General features: G+C 44.2%; 2 protein-coding genes across 2 annotated transcripts in view; one reads left to right on the top strand and one right to left on the bottom strand.

Moving 5' to 3' along the window:
* Window positions 1–17,717, bottom strand: part of Commd1 (copper metabolism domain containing 1) — a 105,442-nt gene extending 87,725 nt beyond the window's left edge. Inside the window, exon 1 of the mRNA XM_041668743.1 lies at window positions 17,426–17,717. Within this exon, the coding sequence (XP_041524677.1) occupies window positions 17,426–17,602 (177 nt within the window). The 5' untranslated portion in view covers window positions 17,603–17,717. The remainder of the gene's footprint in view (window positions 1–17,425) is intronic.
* Window positions 9,333–11,074, top strand: LOC121459222 (U2 small nuclear ribonucleoprotein auxiliary factor 35 kDa subunit-related protein 1). The gene has a single exon (XM_041668742.1). The coding sequence runs from the start codon at window positions 9,434–9,436 to the stop codon at window positions 10,715–10,717; it is 1,284 nt and encodes a 427-aa protein (XP_041524676.1). The 5' UTR covers window positions 9,333–9,433; the 3' UTR covers window positions 10,718–11,074.
* Window positions 17,718–22,827: the final 5,110 nt, after the last annotated feature.

Genomic DNA, 22,827 nt, shown 5'->3' with positions numbered 1-22,827 from the left:
ACCTCTATCAGCTACCACGGCACACAAGTGTCCCAAAGTTTCATCTTCAAGGACAGAGAGCCGGTGAGTAAAATGCTTGCTACACAGGTGTAAAAACAGGTTCAAAGCCAGGCGGTGGTGGTGCACGCCTTTAATCCCAGCACTTGGGAGGCAGAGGCAGGCGGATCTTTGTGAGTTCGAGGCCAGCCTGGTCTACAAGAGCTAGTTCCAGGACAGGAACCAAAAGCTACGGAGAAACCCTGTCTTGAAAAATCCAAACAAACAAACAAACAAACAAAAAAACAAAACAAACAGGTTCAAACCACAGCACCCAAGTAGCGTGTGGTGAGACAGAAGGCAAAGGCAGGAGAACCCTTGGAAGCATGCAGGAGTGAGACCCTGTCTCAAACAAGGTAGAAGACCTGGACCAACACTTGAGGCTGTCCTCTACCCTCCATGTATGTGCTATGATATTCACACACACACATATGCAAACACATGTAATATACACACAAACAAAGATAAAAATTTAAAAATTTAGGGCCAATAAAATGGTTCTGTGGGTAAAGCCATGTACACCCCCAAAAAGATTTTTTTTTTTTTGGTTTTTTGAGACAGGGTTTCTCTGTGTAGCCCTGGCTGTCCAGGAACTCGCTCTGTAGACCAGGCTGGCCTCGAATTCACAGAGGTCTGCCTATCTCTACTTCTCAAATGCTGGGATTAAAGGCGTGCACCACCACTGACCGGCCTCAAAAAGATAATTATAAAAATTGTTTTATATTTTGTGAATGTACACGCATGCGCGTGTGGAGGTCAGAGAGTAACTTGCAGGAACTGGTTTTCTCCTACACTCTGTGGGTCTGTGGGATCAAACTCAGACAAGCACTATTATTACCTACTGAACATCTCATTAGTCCAGAAGTCCAACCTAAATGTTGCTATAACCTACGACTCACTTGTTAGGCTTTTTATTGTGATTTCAATTCTTACCATTTGCATCACTTCATGTGTTCTAGTACACTGTGGACTCTTTGTTAAAGACACAGTACCATACTGGTCTTTAGTATATACCCTAACATATACTATTATAGTCTACATATGAAATACACCAACAAAAGGCTTTTTTTTTCCAGCTGTTGGCACTATTAAGAAGGGAAAGGGTGCTAGAAAAACGGTTGGGTAGTTAAGAACATGTACTGCTCTTCAGAGAACCTGAGTTCAGTCCCCAGTCCACATCAGACAGCTGACAACCACGGTAACTCCAGTTCCAGAGTGACCCAGTGCTTCTAGCATCTATGGGCACCTGCACACATATGCACATACCCATACACACAGAGACACAATATACATACAATTAAACATAAAATAAATTATTTTGAAAGAGAATAAATCCTAAGGACACTAATCTCATCAAATATTTCATGAGATCATAGTTAAATGGGCTATTGAGACATGAGAAAGGCTGATGGAGAGATGGCTCAGCTGTTAAGAAAACTGACTGTTCTTTCAGAGGACCTGCATTCAATTCCCACCACCGACATGGAATTGTCTATATCCCAAGGTCTAGGGCATCTAACACCTTCAAACAGATATACATGCAGGCAAAACACCAATGCGCATAAAATAAAATAAATTTCAAAAAAAGACATGAGACAGGGTAAGAGAAAGAAGCTCACTTGAGCCATGCCTTTTCAAAGTGTATCTTGTCCTCTTTCTCAGCCCCTAGTGATGGAGGAAGGTCATTGGCTAATAAAGGAACTGCCCTGGCCCATTTTATTGGTTAGAGGATAGGTGGGAGGAGTAAACAGAACAGAATTCTGGGAGGAAGAGGAAGTGAGGTAAGACGCCTCAGACAGAGACGCCATGCTCAGCTCTCGGGGGCACACGCGATGAAGCTCCAACCCAGGATGGACGTAGGCTAGAATCTTTCCCGGTAAGACTGGTGTTCACAGATTATTAGAGATGGGTTGATCGGGATATCAGAATTAGCCAGTAAGGGCTAGAGTTAAAGGGCCAAGCAGTGTTTAAATGAATACAATTTGTATGTTGTTATTTCGGGACATAAGCTAGCCAGGCGGCTGGGGTGCTGGGAATGCAGCCCCGCCGTTCCTACTACTATACCCTAGTCCAACACAAGATGAGCTATGATGCTATACCATATGTTCCCACCACTGTGACATTCAATCTTGTATCAAATCTGAAAGCAACCAAGAACTGAAAACTCTGAAACCCGATGCCCAAACAAACCCACTTTCCTTGTTTGTCTCTGGTATTTCATCACAGAGATGCAGTGAGTCTTTCTCCACTCCACCAGCCAGCTCCCAATTCACTACATGAAGATTTATTAATTATGAAAGTTTGGCCGATAGCTTGGGCTTGTTTCTAACTAGTTCTTATAACTTAGATTAACCATTTCTATTCATCTGTGTGCTGCCCAAGGCTTATTTACCTCATCTACATATTGTCCACCTTGCTTTCCTGCTTCCTTCATGTCTCCTCCAGTCTCCATCCTTTATCCCGGCATCCTCTGTGCCTAGAAATCCTGCCTACCTGTGGGCCACTCAGCTTTTCAACAGCCAATCAGAGTAACGCTTCTTCACAGTATACAAAAAAGATTATCCCACAAGACCGTGACAAGGATTTGACTAACACACTTAGCACAATTTTGTATTCAAGAATGAATGAAATAGCCCATATTTTGTTTGTCACGTGATTAAAAGGAACACTCCAGTTCTGAGCCATACACCTTTAGGTTTACGAATGACTATCTCTAACCAAACAGAATGTTGAAGGAACTTTGCACTTAATAATGAAAAAAGGTGGTAGCTTCTGTCTTCCACTCCGCTAGTCAGACCAGCTTTCCCATCTCAACATTGTAAATATCTAAAAGAACAGCTTAAGGGGTAGAGAGATGGCTCAGTTAAGAGCACTGGCTGCTCTTCCAGAGGACCCCAGTTCAATTCCCAGCACCCACATGGCGGCTCACACCTGTCTGTAACTCCAGTTCCAGGGTATCAAACACCCTCACACAGGCATGCATGCAGGCAAAACACCAACGAACACAAAATAAAGCTTAAAAAAAAAAAAAAGGAACAGCAGCTTAATATCTGCTTCAGCAAGTTCCCAAGGCTAGATATCTTGAAATTGCTGTCTTCCACATTACCTAAGTCTAATTACAGAACATTACATTAGGATTATATTAAATTACACTGTTATTCAACAAAATGATTTATAATTTTAGTCATTCTAAAACTAATTCACAGTTAACCTAGACATCATGAAAAATAAAGTCAACTGTAATTCAATGAATTTGATTCTAACGTTCTCCTCCAGATGTGCCTGTCCTCAGCTGATCTCTCCTAAAGGAGACACTGTATTTCTGGCCAGCAGCTAAGGTCATTTATTTTTGTATTGTTGCTTGAATCAAGGTCTCATGCAGCCCAAGCTGGCCCTGAATTAGCTACATAGCTGAGGGTAACTCTGAACTCCTGGTCCTGGGCCTCCATCTCCCAACTGTTAGAATTACAGTTGTAGGTAACCACATTTGATATAACATAGGTTTTTTTTTTTAATTCACATTTAATTTTGCTTGTGCATGTGCTGTGGAACAATCTTTGTACACTGTAAATATGTAGTGCTTTCATTGTTAATAAAAAGCTGATTGGCTGGTAGCCAGGCAGGCAGTATAGGCAGGACAACCTAACTAAGGATGCTGGGATGAAGAAGGGCAGAGCTGGAAGAGTCACTAGGAAAAGACAGAGAGAGCAAGACATGCTGGAGGACAGGTAAAGCCACAAGTCACGTGGCAATATATACATTAACAGAAATGGGTTAATTTAAGTTGTAAGAGCTAATTAGTAATAAGCCTGAGCTATCCAACAAACAACAATATAAGCTTTGGTGTGTTTATTTGGGACCTGTGGGTGGGGCAGAAACTTGCGCATACAGGCGCATAGAGGCCAGAGGACAATTTACAGGAAGGGTTCTATAGATTCAGATCAGCAGGATTTGTAGCAAATGCCTTTACTTGCTTTGCCTGACATTGTTCTTTGAAACAGGGTTTCTTGTAAGCCAGGATGGCCTTGAGCTCCACCTGCTACTCCTCCCAAGTACTACGGCGAAGCTGGAATTACAGTGTGAGCCACTGTGCAAGCTCTAAGCTCCAAATGAACATCTTTGCTAACTAGGACATTTAAAGGTAGAAAAGTCTCCGACAATAATTACTAAATAAGAAAGAGAATCTTCCTAACCGCCTTCATTTTTAAAAGTACTACAGTACTGTCAACAGTACTTCTAGACTTCGAGAGAGAATACTTGATTTGTGTGTATAAACTAAAGAACATGAATTAGTATTTATGTCCTTTATGTTTATTTCATTTTATGTGTATGTGTGTACTGAGTATACTGGCAGAATTAAAACAACCATTAAAGAACTAGGAGAAGCTGGGTCTGGTGGTTCATGTCTTCTAGAGGCTGAGGCAGGAGGACTACAATTTCAAACTAGCTTGGGCTACATAGCGAGACTTGTCTCAAAATGACTACTCTCCTCTTCTTCCTCCTCCTCCTCCTACTAATAATAACAATAATAAGAACTGCCAAGCAATGGTGACATATGCCTTTAATTCCAACACTTGGGAGGCAGAGGCAGGTGGATCTCTAAGTTCAAGCCCAGCCTGGTCTACAGAGTGAGTCCAGGACCAGCCAGAGCTGTTTGTTACACAGAGAAACCCTGTGTGCATGGGGTGGGGGTGGGGGTACAACACATGATGGGACTAAGAGAAACTCCGACTTTCTACAATAGTAATTCAGAGACAAGCAAGACAGGCACTGGAGGTGTTTGTAGACCTGGGAATAGAGCAAACCTACAAAAACAGGCAACAAGGAAGACCTTGAAAGTCTGACAAGGATAGGAAAGTATAGAATCTGGGAGCTCTGGGGTATAGCTCAGTAGTAGAGCATGTACCTCACATGCAGGAGGCCCTGGGTTAGATCCACAGCATCGTGGGAAAACAAGAAAATCTCTCTTTAGGGAGGATATATAAATTTATCTAATTACCTTCTTTGCAGCTGCTAAGAAAACTACTTCATTATGAAAACAATTCAAAAGAAACAGACCTGAAGGCACAGGTACCATGTTACAGTCTGTCCATCATGAAGCACACAGAGCCACCATCAGCTGTACCATTCATCAAACTATTCTACGAACACACAAAAATGGTTTTATGCTCAATAAAAGAAATATGAGAAAACAACAGCTCAAATTTGAGCATACAAATATGAGTATGATATGAGTATGATATGAGTCAGATATGGCAGCGTGGCTGGAGCCCATCAACCCTAAAGCTGAGGTTCATCCTGTGAGGTGTGTGTGTGTGTGTCTGTGTGTGTGTGTGCGTGTGTGTGAGTGTGTGTGTGTGTGTATGACAGAGCAAGGGGAAGGCCATCTTGGGACACATAACAAAATCCTGTCTTGAAAAATATAAGGTCGGCAGGCGGTGGTGGCGCACGCCTTTAATCCAATCCACTTGGGAGGCAGAGGCAGGCGGATCTCTGTGAGTTCGAGGCCAGCCTGGTCTACAGAGCTAGATCCAGGACAGGCTCCAAAGCCACAGAGAAACCCTGTCTCAAAAAAACAAAAAAAAAAAAAAAAAGAAAGAAAGAAAAATATAAGGTCTTCTACTCGTACAGGCAAAACCAGGATGCCTATTAACAGTAGAATTGCCAACACACTGAGGTATATTCAAACTGCAAGATTCTTAGCAGGCTCTGGGCATTTTTTTCTATAAAAAGGCCAGACATGAATATTTTAGACTTTGCCATCCAGCCTCTGTTCTAAGTGCCCAATTCTGCCCTTAGAGGGCAAAACTAGGGCAATGTATCACACTGACACCTGTCGTTCACATCATTTGCATGGGTCGCTGCAGAGTTTTTAAACATAAAAACATAGAAAAGCATCTCTTCAACCCTATTGTTGACTTTAAGAGATCTAAAAGGACTATTAAAGAATTGGAGGGATGATTCAGTGGTTAGGAGAACTTACTCTTCTTGATTTCTGCACCCACATGGCGGTTCACATCCATCTGCAACTTCAGTTCTAGGAGATCTGACACCCTCTCCTGGCTTCTAAGGGCACACATATGGCACATATACATACAGTCAGACAAAACATTCAAACATGTTGCCAGGAGTGATGGCGCAGGCCTTTAATCCCAGCAGAGACAGAGACAGAAGGATCTCTGTGAGTTTGAGGCCAACCTGGTCTACAGAGCAAGTTGAGTTCCAGAACAGCCAGAGCTAAACAGAGAAACACTGTCTTTGAAAACCAGGGGGAAAAAAAAAAACTACAGAATATATGAAAGATAGTCAAGCAAGGAGGGAAGGGAGAGTGGGAGGAGAGAGAAAGAGAGAGGGGGAGAGAAGGAAGAAAGAGAAAAGAGAAAGGGAGAGGGAGAAAAGAGAGAGAGAGAGGAGAGAGTGTGCATACCAAGTGTTGAAAAGAAGCTTCTTTCAACTAGGCCCCATATTATCAAGCATGCCCACCTCCTCTGACAGCCCATCAGACTGGGGTGCAAGCCTTTAGAACATGGACTTGAGTGATGTGGTGGTCTAAATGGGAATGGCCCCATAGGCTCACAAATTTCAATACTTGGTCATCAGGGAGTGGCGCTATCTGAAAGAATTAGGAGGTGTGACCATGTCAGAGGAAGTGAGTCACTGGGGTGGGCTCTGAGGTTTTACAAAAAGCCCATTTCAAATCCAAAGTCATCCTCTTCCTGCTGCCTGCGGATCCCAATGTAGACTCTGTTACTTCTCCAAAATTGCTTGGATTTTATTGTTGTCATTTTGGTGATGGTATTTTTTTTTTCTGTTCCAGAAAAAGTATCAGAGAGCACAGACTGTAGTCAAAGATGACCTGATCTCCCAATCCCCCTCTTCCACCACCCAGTCCTGACACTGCAGACATGTACAGACACTATGTCTGGCTATACAAAATTTTCTGCAATTTTTTTTAAATGAAAGAATTAGTTGGAACAATTGCTTTTTAGTTTTTAGATGTTTATTTCACGTGTATGAATGTTTGCCCGTGTGTGTGTATGTGTGCCATTTGGGGGATGCCAGAAGGACTCTGTTCCCCTAAAACTTCGGTTCAGATGATTGCGCACCATCTGAGTGCTGGGAATAAAAAATAGATCTTCCTGAAGAGCAACAAGAGTTTTTTTTTTCATTGTTTTGTTTAGTTTTGCTTTTTGTTTTTCAAGACAGGGTTTCTCTGTGTAGCCCTGACTGACCTGGAACTCACCCTGTAGACCAGGCTGGCCTGGAACTCACAGAGATCCACCTGTCTCAGCCTCTCAAGAGCTGGGATTAAAGCCATGCACTAACACCACTGCACTCCCCACTTTAAATAATAAAATTCTACTACATTAATTTATTAATCTGTATGTGGGCATGTACTTGTCACGTGCTTGTAAAGCCAGGCATTACCACCACCCCGCTCGAAATAAGAGCTCTCAACCAATGAGCCATCTCTACAGTCCCATTGAAACAAAATTTATTTTAAAAATCATTTCTAATTTCAAAATACAAAGCCAAATGTTTAGATTTCTTTTTGCACACAAAATTCTTAATGTTGAATAGCAAGCAAAAGCATTTTTCCAACTAGAACATTCCAGAAAAAGAAAACATTTAAGCATTATGTGTCTGGAGTCCTACAGCATATCAGCAAACCAATACTCCACTGCCACCTACAGTAGAAAAATGAAACTACAGCTTATAGCTAAAACCTAAAGGTGTGCCCTCTTCGATTTATAAATCCATATTTAGATCAGGACATTGTGTCACGCCGACCCTCAAAAGACAGATGCAAGCAAATCATTGCAAGTTCAAGGCCTGCCTGGACTTCCCAGTGAGTCCCAGGACATCTTGCTGTAAAGAAGGAAACCCACCGGGCTGGAGAGATGGCTCAGTGGTTAAGAGCATTGCCTGCTCTTCCAAAGGTCCTGAGTTCAATTCCCCACAACCATCTGTAATGAGGTCTGGTGCCCTCTTCTGCCCTGCAGGCATACAAGCAAACAGAATAATGTATACCTAATAAATAAATAAATATTAAAAAAAAAAAAGAAGAATGAAACCCACCAATGGTGGTGGCGCACACCTTTAATCCCAGCACTGGGGAGGCAGAGGCAGGCATATGTCTGAGTTCCAGGGCAGCCTGGTCTACAAAGGGAACTCTAGGACAGACAGAGCTGTTACACTGAGAAACACTGTCTCAATTTTAAAAAATGAACAAAAATAAATTTAAAAAATTAAAAAAGAGACCCTATCTCAAATAATTAACTTGCATATTTTATCGATGTTTTATTATATTATCCAAACCATACAGCAACAGTAAAGTCTACTGTAACAGGCCCCAGACCTTAGCACAACTGACTCCATGATGGAAGTGTCATTCAGGCTGTAAACTCAACATGTAGACAGCACCACCTGCCAAAAATGAAAACAAATAACTAATCCTTCCAAGTTCTTAGTTATGGGAAAGTCTCTAAATGTACTAACCTTGTTTTTTGGTTTCTGTAGAGTGGCTTCTGGCTGTTTTTGTCAACTAACGTATGTCAATCCAGGATATGGCTTTTGTGCTTCTGGGGACACCGTTAGGAATTTAGAATGCGAACCTTATGCGATGGCAGTCTGCATAGTAAAATACAACTTTTCCTATACTACAAGTATCTATCTTCTTGCTTCCAACACAGTGGCAGACAGATCTCTGTGAGTTTGAGAACAGCCTGGTCTACAGAACCAGAAAGAATTCCAAGACAGCCAGGGCTATACGGAAAAACTGTCATAAAAACTTAAACCCATGTTCGAGCAGTCTTCTCTGGTGACTATCCCAAGACACAACATTACACATTAAATGCAAACTGTTTTGCAAATAACAAAACGCATTCGATGCTAAAAAACCATTCTAGAAGGGAATCGGGCTGGAGAGAGGGCTAAGTTGCTAAAGCCCTTGCCAAACAAACATGAGACCTTCATTTCTATCAGCACACCCACATAAAGGAGTCCAGAGGGTGAGCTGCGGCACCCAGGCTCACGAACAGGAGGGAGCAACCCCCGGGGGGGGGGCGGAGACTCAACAAGCCGGAAGTAAACACAGGGAAGCGTGCCGCAGGGCTGCGCATTCCAATCCACCAGCCGGCCTATGACACCTGCGAGCATGCGCACAGACCTACTGGTGCACTGCGCTCACGGCTGTGACTCAGACAGCTCAATTCTCTAGTCTGGTGAGGAAAAAAAAAAGTCAGTTGAGCCTGACAGTGCCAGCTTGTATTCGCTGTTCAGAAAGGCAGCTTTAAAAAGCAGAACAATTTAGCAGTGGGTGAGATTTTTCAATCCACAGCGCGGGAAAAAGATAATTATCGCGAGATCTGGGAAGGGATCTGTGCTCTGTGGTAAGATGGCAACCCATGAGACTGTGTTTCCTGAAAAACTTGGCCATAAAAAATACAGGGCTGCCCTTAAGAAGGAGAAACGCAAGAAACGTAGGCAGGATATGGCTCGATTGAGGGACCTTGCAGCCCCCCCGGAGGAGGACGATGATGTTTCTGCTGATGACCAACTTACAGAGAGATTGGAGATGGAGCGACAGAAATTACATGAAGAGTGGCTGCTTAGGGAGGAGAAGGCACAAGAAGAATTCAGAATAAAGAAGGAAAAGGAAGAAGCTGCCAGAAAACAGAGGGAAGAACAGGAGAGACAGATAAAGTTGGAATGGGAAGAAAAACAGAAAAAACAGAGAGAAGAGGAGGAGCAGAAGCTACAAAAAAAGAGAGAAAGAGAGGAAGCGGTGCAGAAGATGCTGGACCAGGCTGAAAATGATGGCACTTGGCAGAACCCAGAACCACCCAAAGAATTAAGACTGGAGAAATACAGAGCGAGTTGTCCCTTCTACAGTAAAACGGGAGCGTGCCGATTCGGTAACAGGTGTTCACGGAAGCATGACTTCCCCACGTCAAGTCCCACGCTCCTGGTGAAGAGCATGTTTACGACCTTCGGAATGGAGCAGTGCAGAAGGGACGACTATGACTCGGACGCCAGCCTGGAGTACAGCGAAGAGGAGACCTACCAGCAGTTCCTGGACTTCTACTATGATGTGCTGCCCGAGTTCAAGAACGTGGGCAAAGTGATTCAGTTCAAGGTGAGCTGCAACTTGGAACCTCATCTGCGGGGCAATGTGTATGTTCAGTACCAGTCTGAAGAAGAATGCCAAGCAGCCCTCTCTCTCTTTAATGGAAGATGGTACGCAGGACGACAGCTCCAGTGTGAATTCTGCCCAGTGACCCGGTGGAAAATTGCAATCTGTGGTTTATTTGAAATGCAAAAGTGTCCCAAAGGAAAGCACTGCAACTTTCTCCATGTGTTCAGAAACCCCAACAATGAATTTCGAGAAGCTAACAGAGACCCCTACCTGTCTCCAGCTGGGGCTGGCTGCTCTGGTAAGACCTCCTCAGACAGGAGCGAGAGGAAGGACCACCATGAGGAATACTACAGCAAGCCAAGGGCCTCCTACTCTAGCCCACACCGCTCCTCCAAGAGAAGCAGGGAGTCGGAGAGGAAGAGTACTCACAGGAGGAAGAAATCTCACAAACAGGAAGCAAAGGGTCATGAGAGGCACAGTTCCAGAAGAGGAAGAGAAGAGGACAACACTCCAGGCCCACAAAGCCAGAGCCACAGGTCCTGAGCCAGGCTAAGACAGCATCACTTGGGCCCAAGAATCTGAGACCGACCAGTCAACCCCGGTATCCTTCAGACACCCCAAGACACTCAAAACAAAACTGATTACGAAGGAAAGGCATGGTGACTCAGTCTAATTCCCAGCCAAGTTACAAAGTCTTGTGGCTTTAACAGAGACAGAACCAGGTATTATTTATTAGTCTTTTGATGTTGTAATTCATGTTATTGATGTTATTTTCCGTACAGTTTAAACTAGCTTTTATATGTTGTTGAGTTTTTGTTATTGGTGTTATTTTCCATACAGTTTCATGTGTTGTTTTCTTGTGATAATTAAGATTATATTAAACTGTGATATTTTATTATACTTACTAATTTATTAACATTTTATATCCTATGAATATGAACAAAATTTCCAAATATAAATTACATCTATATTTTACTAACAAAGAGCACACAGGAGTACAGAAACCCTATGTGTTTTTGTAGACAGGCTCTCCCACTGTAGCCCTGGCTGGGCTGAAACTTGCTATGTAGACTAGACTGACCTTGAACTCACAGAGATCTGCCTTCCAAGTGCTAGGATGAAAGGCCTACACCTTTTTTCTTAGTTTTTTTTTTTTGAAGGGGTATGTGTCTGTCTGTCTGTCTGTCTGTCTGTGTGTACTCACATGAGTGCTTTAACCTCTGAGCCATCTCTCCAGCTCATAATGATGTTATTTTTTTTAATCAAAGATCTCAAATCTTAAGAACAAGTAATTGAAATTTTTAGTTATCTACCAAATAACCAACTTCTAAACATAATTTACACATGTCATTTCCAAACAGTGACACTGTGAATTTAAGAATAGATGTTTAAGGTAAGAGTTAGCATCTTTATGTAAATGTTCAGAAATACTTTAGGCTTTTAATATCAAATAATATTGTCACCAGGTGGTGGTGGCATATACCTTTTATCCCAGCACTTGGGAGGCAGAGATAGGTGAATGGATCTCAGTGAGTTCGAAGCCTGGTCTACCAAGCGAGTTCTAGGACAGCCAGGACTGTTACAGAGAGAAACCCTGTATGAGCCTGTTATGTTATAGCAAAACTTTATTTATCAAAACCAGAACAACGGGGAATGTACTGAGCTGCAGAGCACTTGCCTAGCATGCCCCTGGCAATGGCCATGGGTTTAATAACCCCTAGTACTACCAAACAAAGCTATCAGAATAGTAAGGGTGGGCATGAGTGAGGAGCAGAATGGGGCATCAGGCCAGATTAGTCCTACAGCCATAATTCACCACCCCTGACTTAGTATTATATTCTCTATTCTCCCCACACAGATATTTCGCATTGCCCATCAAGCTCATGAGTCTCCTGCCTCAGCTTCCCATAGTTAGGACTGCGGGCACATACCACTGTGCCCAACTCTGTTGCCTTTTCAGTGCAGCTGGCACATTCAAGCACTACCCATCCGAATGTCCTACAGATGTCTAACAAGTGCCTAGCACATGCCAGAAATAAGTATTAAATAAAGTATATAATAAAGTTCTGCCTTCTTTACAGATGTACAAGGTAGTAAGTATATTATAACTCACATAGTATTATTGATTCTTCATACCAAATTATAAACGTAAGCTGAAGAAATTAGACAGTGTACTGTTGCTGGTGGTCCATAGCTTTAATCCCAGCACACTCTGTAAATCCAAGGCCAGTGGGAGCTACATAGTGACACCCTGTTTCAAAAAAACCAATAGATACTGGCTGGAGAGATGGCTCAGTGGTCAAGAGCACCAGCTACACATGCCATGACTACCTTATTAATCTCACAATTCCTTGGGTGCTACGCAGAAGTCAGAACTGTAGTGGTGGGGCCAGCAAGCACTGGGTAAATGTGCAGGCTGCCAAGATGGGCGTTTGATTCCCTGGACCTACGTGGTGGAAGGACAAAACTGACTCCTATAAGTTGTCTTCTGACCGCCACATGTGCACCATAGCACACGTGTACACACACGCACACACACTCACCATAGTGTGAATGAATGGGCTGCTTTATATATCCATAAGCAGATGAAATGTTTGCCCTTTGTGATTGACAGGTAAAGCTAGAGTGCTCTTGTCCCAAACAAGGACATCATTCTACACAGCGAAGAGTATGCACTACAAATGTCAGGAAAATAGTGGGTAACATTTGGAAACGGTGTGAAAGTTAGGAATCCGAACCATGGTACACAACACATTGCCAGGTAGTTGGTAATAAGAAAACTGTTACCTGGAGTCGGGCTTGGGTTTAGCTCAGCATTACCAGCTTACCTAGCAAGTATAAGATCCTGGGTTCAAGCCTCAGCACATCGGAAAAGGAGACTCCTACTGAGTGCCCACTAGGAATTCCATGTCTCCTCATGTTCTGTCCTCTGTGTCTCCTTCTGCCATTTCTATGCAGAACATGATTTTCTAGGTGAAAGACATGACGTCTGCTACCATCTGTGTGTTCAGTGTATGGCCTGCTTCAGAGCAGGAATGCGGGCGGAGTTAGAATAAGCGCTTCACTTTTCCACCAAACAGTCCTTACTCCATACCCTAAATTATGACCAGATTGGACAGTTCACCATTTGTGCGTGTGTGTGTGTGTGTGTGTGAGAGAGAGAGAGAGAGAGAGAGAGAGAGAGAGATGTGTGCATACACATTCACACATGTGTGTGTGCCACAGTATCCACACAGAAATCATCTTAGTTTGAGATGTCTTTCCACTCTCTATGCCGGGCTAATGGCCCTAAGCTTCTGAGATTTTCTGTATCCACTCCCATCTCCTCAAAATGTAGACACTTACACTACATGACCAGTTTTTAAGACTTTTTTAAAAAAGATTTATTTGATGTGTATGAGTAGTTTGCCTGCATGTATGTCTGAGCACCTCAGGTGTACGGTGCCCAAGGAAGCCGGAAGAGGGTGTTGGATTCTCTGGAACTGGAATTACAGCTAGTTGTGAGCCATCATTTGGGTGCTGGGACCCAAACCCAGATCCTCTGTGAGAACAAATGCTCTTAACTGCTGAACCACCTATCCAGGCCCTACAGGTCCAGTTTTTATGTGGGTTTTAGGGATTAGAAGCCAGGTCCTCACACTTGTGCAGCAATCACTTTCACCTACCAAGCTATCCCCAGCCTAGTTAACATCCTTCAAACGTGGTCTACATTTTTCCTACCCCACATCTGCTCTTAGCTTTGATTATCCCATAATGCTGACCCTTATCTAACTCTAAAAAAATCACTATGTTCAAAAGCAGCAAAATAGCATCTTAAGAAGCCTGCTAGAGGCTAGAGAGGGGAGGGGGGCACACCTTTAATCCCAGCACTCAGATCGCTGTGACTTCAGGACCAGCCTGGACTATACAATGAGACCCTGTCTTAAAAAGGGGGGGAACTGGAATCTGGCAGGGCAGCAGGGGTCTTACTGTGATTACACAGCGTGTATCTTACCCATGACTCGGTCTGTGAGGAGGACACTGCAGCCATGGGAAACAACAGGAATGTGAAAGACATCCGATGAAACAGTGGCTGCACCACAGCAAGGGAGGAGACCTCCAGCTCCACTCTCTGCTCCTCCTCCTGAAGGGGTCACCATCCTACCTGCCCCATCTCCCGGGTCCTCCTCACTCTGGTATAATGCAAGCACCCAGGGGGCTCGCCTCCTCCTGGCATAATGCCTGTGGAACCTGTTCCTATGATGAGGCCACACATGGGAAACCACATGCCCTTGAGGCCCAGGCCTCCTAAGACTGAAATGGCGATTCTGCCTCCACAAATTCTCAGAACGAGACTGAGCTAAGACCTGTCTCCTCCTGTCTTATATTCCTCTCTAGTGCTGGGATTAAAGGCGTGCGCTCTACTGCTTGGCTTCATTAGTGAACTAGTGTGGCAACTGGGATTAAAAGTGTGTGCCACCACTGCCTGGTCTGTATGGCTGACCAGTGGGACTGTTTTACTCTCTGATCTTCAGGAAAACTTTATTTATTAAAATACAAATGAAATATCACTACATTTAAACTCAAACATAGCACGAATAATAAAAGCCAGAGACTGATATTGGGGTTCAACCTGAAGATCAGAAAAGCAAAGCAGCCAGCCACTGGCTGGCACCTGAACAGGGATCCAAGGTCAGAGGATTCTGGACACTCTTAAAGACTGGAAGAAAGTTCACTCTCAGAGTAAGGGGACTCCAGGATTGTCAGGGCTGCAGGGAATTTAAAATCCCCATTTCAGGAGCAACAAAATGTACAGCTGCTAAAATGCTTGTCAAAACAAAAAAAAAAGATCAAAAGCTAGGTGCTAACTCACTCCAGAATCAAACTGGCTGTAGCTCTCTAGGGATTCTCCCATCAGTATTTCTAATAACAAATTAAATTGAAACAAAATTTTAATAGTGTGGTTTTAGGCGTTAAGACACCTTGTTTCCTCATCTGTGTGCATATGGAGGCAAGAGGCTCTCTGCTTGTGTGAATAGGTGTGTATGTGCACACACGTGCATATGCACAGGCTCGCACATACACAGACCAGGAACAGTTTGCCACAATTCTCTTTCTACCATGTGGGTTTCATAAACTGAATTTAGATTGTCAGGCTTAACACGTGCTGGCCCCTGCAAGCTCTCTCCCTGGCCCTCTCTGCCTTCTTTGCTAATTCTAGCACGGGGTCTCTCACTCATTGGCTAGGCTGCCCGGCTGATCAGTGAAGCCTGAGCATCTGCCTTTTTTCACCTCACAAGTGCTGGGTTACAAACATGCCTGGCTTTTCCTGGGTGCTAGGATCCCAACTCAGACCTTCCCACTTACACAGCAAGCATTTTACATAATAAGCCATCTCCTTAGTCCAACCACTTAATTTTGTTTAAGACGTATTTAGTTTTAATTTTCTGTGTACGAGTGTTTTGCCTGCATGTGAGTGAGTGCCTGGTGCCCATGAAGACCAGAAGAGGGTGCTGGATCTCCCAGAATTGGAGTGACAGACTGTACCAAACTGCCACATGGGTGCTAGGAACCAAATCAGGTCCTCTACAAGAGCAGCAGGTGCTGTTAACCAGAGCCCCTTCACTCTGTTTGTTAAGGCAGGGTCTCTCAATGACTAGGTTAGAATGGCTAGCCAGGAAGCCCCAGAGATCCTCCTGTCTCTGATTCCCCAGGGTCTGGATTACAGGCCCCTGGCATTTATGTGGGTTCTAGGACAGACTCAGGTCTTCATGCTTGCATGGAAGCCTTTTGCCAACTGAGTCATCTTCTTGGCCCCATGTTCTAATCTTCCAAACAGGTGGGTGCCCACTATGAGTTTAAAAAAAAAATACTTTTAGTTTTTCTTTTCTTTACACTTTGACACTAGGAGCATCCCTAAGACTAAATCTGGGTCCAAGTCAGACTAAATATGGTCATTCGCCACATGTGACCACTTTCACCACTTGAAACGTGGCTAGTTGCAGCTAAAAATGTTTTAAATGTGAAATACACATATTTTAAACACTTAGTGAAAACAATACACTGTATAGTGTTGTGTAAATGATAATACTGTAAATATATTAGTCAGATAATTAAAACATCTTACTAAAAAAAAAATCCCAGGGACCAGCTGGCCATATAGCTCAATCAGAACCTAGTTCTGATCTCCAGCACCCACAAAAAGACTGGGCATGGCCCCCTACTTCTGTAACCCAAGCACTGGCAGGACAAAGTAAAGCAAGCAGATCTCTGGAGTTCCAGGTCCAGTGAGTGCCCGTGTCTGGAAAGATAGGTGGAGCGTGATAGTGCAGGGCACCAGTACTGACCCCTAGCCTTCACACACACACACACACACACACACACACACACACACACACGAAAGCACATCACAGCAGGCTGTGGTGGCAGATGCTTGAAATTCTAGTGCTTGGAAAGTGGAAGCAGGAGAATCAGGAACTCAAGGTCATCTCAGCCAAACAGTGTGCTCAAGGCCAGGGTGGGCTACAAGAGGTCCCTCGTCAAAAGCAGGGCTCAGCAGTTAGTACTCTAGCACCTAATGCTCTTGCAGAGGACCTGGGTTCCCAGCACCCACATGGTGGCCTACAACTATTCCAAGTGATCTGGCACCCTCTTCTGGCCTCCACAAGCATGTATGCAGTGCAGGCACCACACTCATACACATAAAACAAAAATCTTTTGTAAATTAATTTCATTTGTTATGTTTCCCTCTGATAGTTTTGAGACAGTCTGATGTATAATAACTTCGTTCATTTGGTAAATACACTCTTCACACATAGATTCTTTAATGGTGTTTACTCCAGCTAATTTAACCTTATCTCACTAACCACCTCATTACCACAACGCAGGAAAGCTGGCAAGAGCTCCCTCACTCTCTCTTCAAACAAGGGTCTCACTACGTAGCCATGGCTGGCTTGGCTGGCCCGGAACTCGCTCTGTAGACCAGGTTGGTCTCGAACTCACACAGCTTTCTGCCAGCCTCTGCCTCCCCAGTGCAGTGATTAAGGGCGTGCACTACCACGCTCTGCTGCAACCCATCAATCTTACAAAAGTCCGGGACGAAGAAAACTCGAAACTTATCTACACTACAGGCACAGAGAAGTCTTAAAAAGCCAAGAGTTTGCGGGTATGTGTCCGTCCCTAAAGCAAAGGAGCCGCACCGGGCAGCGCCCGAGGCTGGGAGCGGGTCTGAGGCTGCGAGGGGGGCAGCGCCGCCCGGTCTAACCGCAGTACCTTTAGAATGCCCCTCATCTTCGCCAGGAAGGGGCGGAACTCCTCCGGCGGCACTTCCGGATAGAGTTGACTGTGCAGCAGCTCCTCGGTGATACTCGAGTTTCCGTGGAACGCGTTCTGCGCCAGCCCGCTCAGCAGCCCGCTCAGGGGCTTGCAGCCCTCCAGCTCACCAGCCATGGCCAAAGCGGCTGCCGCTCGGCGGCTGAGCTCGGCTCGGCTACGGGGGCCGAGATGGGCCGTAACACCTAGTAAAGGCACCGTCTGGCCGCGAAGCCGGGCTCCTCCACTAGTCGGAATAGCAGTTCTCGCTTTTGTTCTGACACACACACCCACTGTTTCGATCACGGTCCAATCCGTTGAGTTTCCCTTTGGGTCGCTGTGCTTTCGCTGTTTCCTTTTTCACTCCGAAAGGCACTCAAAGGGCTTGGTGAGATTACTCCTATGAGCTGTAACTCAAGAAGAGCGTCACTCTTTGGTGGCTGTATCTCGTTCCAGAGTTTGCCGTGGAGTCTTCAGAAACCCCACACAAAGGGTTGGGTTTTTTTTTTTTTGTATGTTTGTTTGTTTGTTTTTGAAACAGAAACTTACTATATCTGCCTATCCCTACCTCCTGAGTTCTGGGATAAAGTTCTGGCTCAATCATTTTTTATATCGACTTTTCAGAACTAATTTAAGAAATCATATTGTCACTGTTTGTGTACCGTTAAGTCCCTAATGAAGGGTACATTATCCATGATTTTCTAAAAGGCAACTTGAGAAATGTTTTTGTGCATTCAAGAAAAACAACCCTGAGGCAAACTATACTTGTGTGTTAAATGTTCCTATAGAGATTGCAAAAAGGCCAGGTGTGGTGGGCACACCTTTACTCCCAACACCCAGGAGGCAGAGGCAGTGCCAGCCTCTTCTACATAGTGAGTTTCTCGAAGCCAGGGCTATATAGAGACATCCTAGCTCAAAGAAAGCAAACAAACAAAAGAGGTTGCAAGGAATGGATAGAAGAGAAAAGGGGGCAGAAAGGTAGCAAGTGGGACAAAACAGCACTCTAGCACATAACTTCTAAATCTTCTACCTGAAAGGCCGTGGCCAAATTATTCTCTGTGGTGTTTGTCATCTGACACATAGAAAAAATTATCTTGCAGTTTTTCGTTTCTCAAATTTTTATTATGTTTACTTCGTGTGTGTGTGTGTGTGTCCCCACATGCCACAGCATGCGTGTGGAGGTTAAAAACCAAATTACAAGAATGGGTTCTCTTCTACCATGTGAATCCCAGAGACTGAACTCCGGTGGTCAGGCTTGGCCGCAAGTGCCTTTACCCACTGAGCCATCTCTCTGGCTCCATCTTTTTTCTCTTCACTAAAGATTTGTTTATTCATTTTATGTGTATGCGCCCTAGTGTGTGTGTGTGTGTGTGTGTGTGTGTGTGTGCTCCACCTTCAGGAAGGTGCCCGAGAAAGTCAGAAGAGGCTGTGACCCACCGGATGTGGCTGCTGGGAACTGAACCTACATGCTCTGGAAGGGCAGTGAGTGCTCTTAACCTCTGAGCCACCTCTCGAGCCTGGCCACATTTCTTAGGTTTTGAGAGTGAATACTACCTGGGTATATTTTGGCTGCCTGTATTCCTACTTATTTCCCCGTTTTCTATAAAGTTTCTGTCATTTCAGTGATTGCCAAGAGCTGGGTTTTTATTCAGCATTTATTTACTGTGTGTATGTATATATGTGTATGAGTAGCTGCCATCGTCTGTGTGAAGAGATCAAAGGAAAGAAAAAAGGAAGTTCGTTCTTCTGCCACCAGGGGCTGCTATTGTCACAGCTGCAGCTGCAAGATGGCACCAGCTGCATTTTAGAATGCTTTTCAAACAAAAGGCTCAAACTACAGCCGTCTTTTATCAAATTTCAAATCACAGGTATTTCAGATGGCAAACCTTGGCACAAGGCTATCAAGAGAATTTTCAAGTGCAACAACTAAGACAAGACCCAGAAGCTCAACTCCAGGGAAACTTCAAACCCTGTGAACAACCCTTCTAGGCATGGTTCCCTTCCATCATGGTCAAATACGCTATTCTAAGTCCAAGCAAGCAAATGGTTCCAGGAAAACAAGTAATAATTTTATAAACATTAAAAATGGAAACTGGGTGGGCGGTAGTGGTGTATGCCTTTAATCCCAGCACTTGGGAGGCAGAGGCAGGCAGATCGCTGTGAGTTCAAGGCCAGTCTGGTCTAGAGTGAGTTTCAGGACAGCCAGGACTTGTTGCACAGAGAAACCCTGTCTCAAAAAAGACAAAAACAATACAAAATGTAAACTGGGAACCGGAGAGACGGGTCAGCAGTTTAGAGCACTCATTGCTCTTACAAGGGGCCCAGGTTTGATTCCCAGCACCCACATAGATGGATTCCAGCCACCTTACTGTAACCCAGCCCCACAGGTTCCAACACCCTCTTCTGACCTCCACAGGCACTGAACATATGTGTTGTACATACATGCATGCTGGCAAAACACTCACATATGTAAAAATAAATAAATAAATCCTTTTAAAGTGTAAACTAGAAGGTTAAAGAGATGGCTCAGTGGTTTAGAGCATTTGTTGTTCTTGCAAGAGGACCCAGGTTCAATTCCCAGCACCCTCATGGTGGTTCACAACCATCTGTAACTCCAGTCCCAGGGGAATCCAGTGCCCTCTTCTGACCTCCATGGGCACTGAGCATGCACGCGGTGCACACAGATACACACACGCGGGAGAAACACATATAAAATAAAGTGAATGTTTAAAAATATGAACTGATTGGGGCTGGTGAGGTGCCTCAGCAGATAAAGGTGTTTGCCAACAAACAATATGACCTGAGTGGGAAAGAACTGACTCCATAGAGTTGCTTTCTGACTTCCACACACATGCAGGACATGCAAGCCTCCCCTCCTCGTCACACACATATGCACACAAAAATAATACCTGTAATGTGAACTGACAGAATGCAGATGCAAGGACCCTGTGGTTTTGCAATAAAATCTCCCTGCCTGGTCTCATCTCTGCCTTTTCCAACTCTGCCTTTATCACCGCTTATTCTTCTCTCAGCAGTTTGTGCTAGCCATTCTACTAAGCTGCAGAGGATACAGAGATAAATGGTCTTGTCTTTAAAGCATATATTTTTGTAAGAAAAAAATTACATGCAAAGAAATTAATTCGAGTACAATGCCTTAGGTTCTTTACTAATTAGTGCCTAGAAGTAGAGACTAATGAGCTCAGCTTGCGCAGGTTATGGACACAGTGAAATGCTGTCTCCACATGGAGGTGTGAAACAGTAACATTGAGGCTATTGTAAGTAGCATTGCAAGAGTGGTGATCTAGGGTAATCATCTGAAAGATGGATGAGGACTAGGTAATATATACATTCAGAAATCTATGTAATGCCAGTTTTTATACTTGTCCAATAAGAAGGAACAAAATCCTCTGGTCATCTTGGGTTCTTGGATAGAACTTTTTTTTTTTTAAGACAGGGTTTCTCTGGGTATCCCTGGCTGTCCTGGAACTCACTCTGTAGACCAAGTAAGCCTCAGAGATTCACCTGCCTCTGCCTCCCAAGTGGGTCACCAGGCGGGCTTTGGAAACAACTTTGTAACAAAGACAGATAAATGAAGAAAAACATAAAATTAAGATTTATGCGACATAGATGACTTCAGGAGAAAATGAAGAACAAAAAAATAGTTTGAGCCAGACAATCATATGCTAACTAGACAAATTGTAAATTTCAGAAAAGCAACGCATGACAAAAGGGTTTGAGCTAAGGCCTTTTAAGAAGATAAGGATCACTTTAACAAGGTTTGTTTGTTCAGACTTCACTCAGCTTCCTGGGTTCCTGATCTCTGCATCTCTTCCTGAAGGCATAGTGAAGGTCCCTTTCCTACAACACTTCTGGCTCCTGCTTTCAGGGTCTGGAGACATCAGAGGGCCTGTGTTGGTTACTTTTCTGTCGCTGTGCTAAAACACCATGACCAAGGCAATTTATAGAGCCAAGGGTTTTTGTTTGTTTTTGTTTTTGAGGGGGAAAGGATATGGTTCCAGAGGGCTAAGAGTCCATCACTGGCACTGCAGGGAAGCTTGGCCACAGTTGGGCACAGCGGCAGGAACGAACAGCGGAGAGCTCACATCTCAACCTGAAAACTGGAAGCAGACAGCAAACTGGGAATGGCTGGTAGCTTTCAAAACAAACTCCGCCCCTTGTGACATATTCACTCTAGCAAGGCTACACCCCTTAAGCTTCTCCAGTCAGAGCTACCAGCTGGGGACCAAGCATCCAAATATCTAAAACTATGGGAGACATCTCGTTCAAACCAGCAGCAGTAACTGTTCTCCTCATATTACAGCAGTTGTTTCAACGATCATAGAGTATTTGTGTGCTGCAAGGGGTAAACTGGTCTTTGGAAAAGATGTCTCCACTAGGGGCAGGCTTGAACACTTCATCTCTTAGTCCTAATAGCCTGAATGCATGTTGATGCATCAACCCTGTTGATGGCAGGGGCTAAGTCCATGAAACAATTCTTCCTTAACCTACTGCAGGCATCTGGCACCTTATGGGCTCTTAATAATTAATTGTGAACTAATAGTGAATGAGTATCACCTATATGAACTGCCGTAGTCAATGATAGTGGTTATAGGAACCTGGCAGCTTACCTAAAGATGGAGTTCTGGCTCTGGACTGGCTTTTATTTGGGATTCAGCTTCATCATCCACAAAGACAATGGCACCCATTTTGTGGGACTATGATGAGGATTAGTTAAGGTAAAGGGTGTAAAGACGGCTCACTTTGTTTGTTTTTTTAAGATTTATTTGTTTGTTTGTTTGTTTGTTTATAGTCTCAGTATTCTGTCTGCATGTGTGCCTGCGGGCCAGAAGAAGGCACCAGATCTCATTACAGATGTCTGTGAGCCACCAATGTGGTTGTCGGGAATTGAACTCAGGACCTTTAGGAAGAGCAGGCAGTGCTCTTAACCACTGAGCTCTCTCTCCAGCCCAGACGTCTCACTTTGTTTAGCAACTAACTGCTAATCGGTTATGAGATGTTTATATTCCGTATGTTTACGGGTTTGGCAGGCAGTCTCCACAACTATTAAGATTCGGTGCCATTTATTTTGAAAGACCCTCAGAGTGGTCCTTCCCTCAGGAGGAGACCCCTAACCCAAGGAACAGTCAACACCACTGGCTGCAATTAGCAAGAGGTTTATTGGGTGGGCACAGGTACCTGTGGGCAGCAAAGTCCTTTTGGAGGACTTGCCCGCCTGCAGGCTGGGAGAAGGTCTTTTTATAGGAAAAGGGTAGCAAAAGCAGGCATACAGAAGCAATGTATGGTTACAGGGATCTCATTGGTCAGTTCGAATGAGGCGATGGGTTCATTTAGGGGACAAGTTC

This window comes from Microtus oregoni, unplaced genomic scaffold, assembly GCF_018167655.1.
Source record: "Microtus oregoni isolate MIOR12 unplaced genomic scaffold, Mior012 000019F_ref0000042, whole genome shotgun sequence".
Lineage (NCBI taxonomy): Eukaryota > Metazoa > Chordata > Mammalia > Rodentia > Cricetidae > Microtus > Microtus oregoni.
The sequence above is the reverse complement of the archived record's forward strand: the minus strand, read 5'-3'. Positions and strand labels throughout refer to the sequence as shown.

Coding starts and splice junctions, on each gene's coding strand:
- LOC121459222 (XM_041668742.1), top strand. CDS start 9,434: ATGGCAACCCATGAGACTGTGTTTCCTGAAAAACTTGGCCATAAAAAA.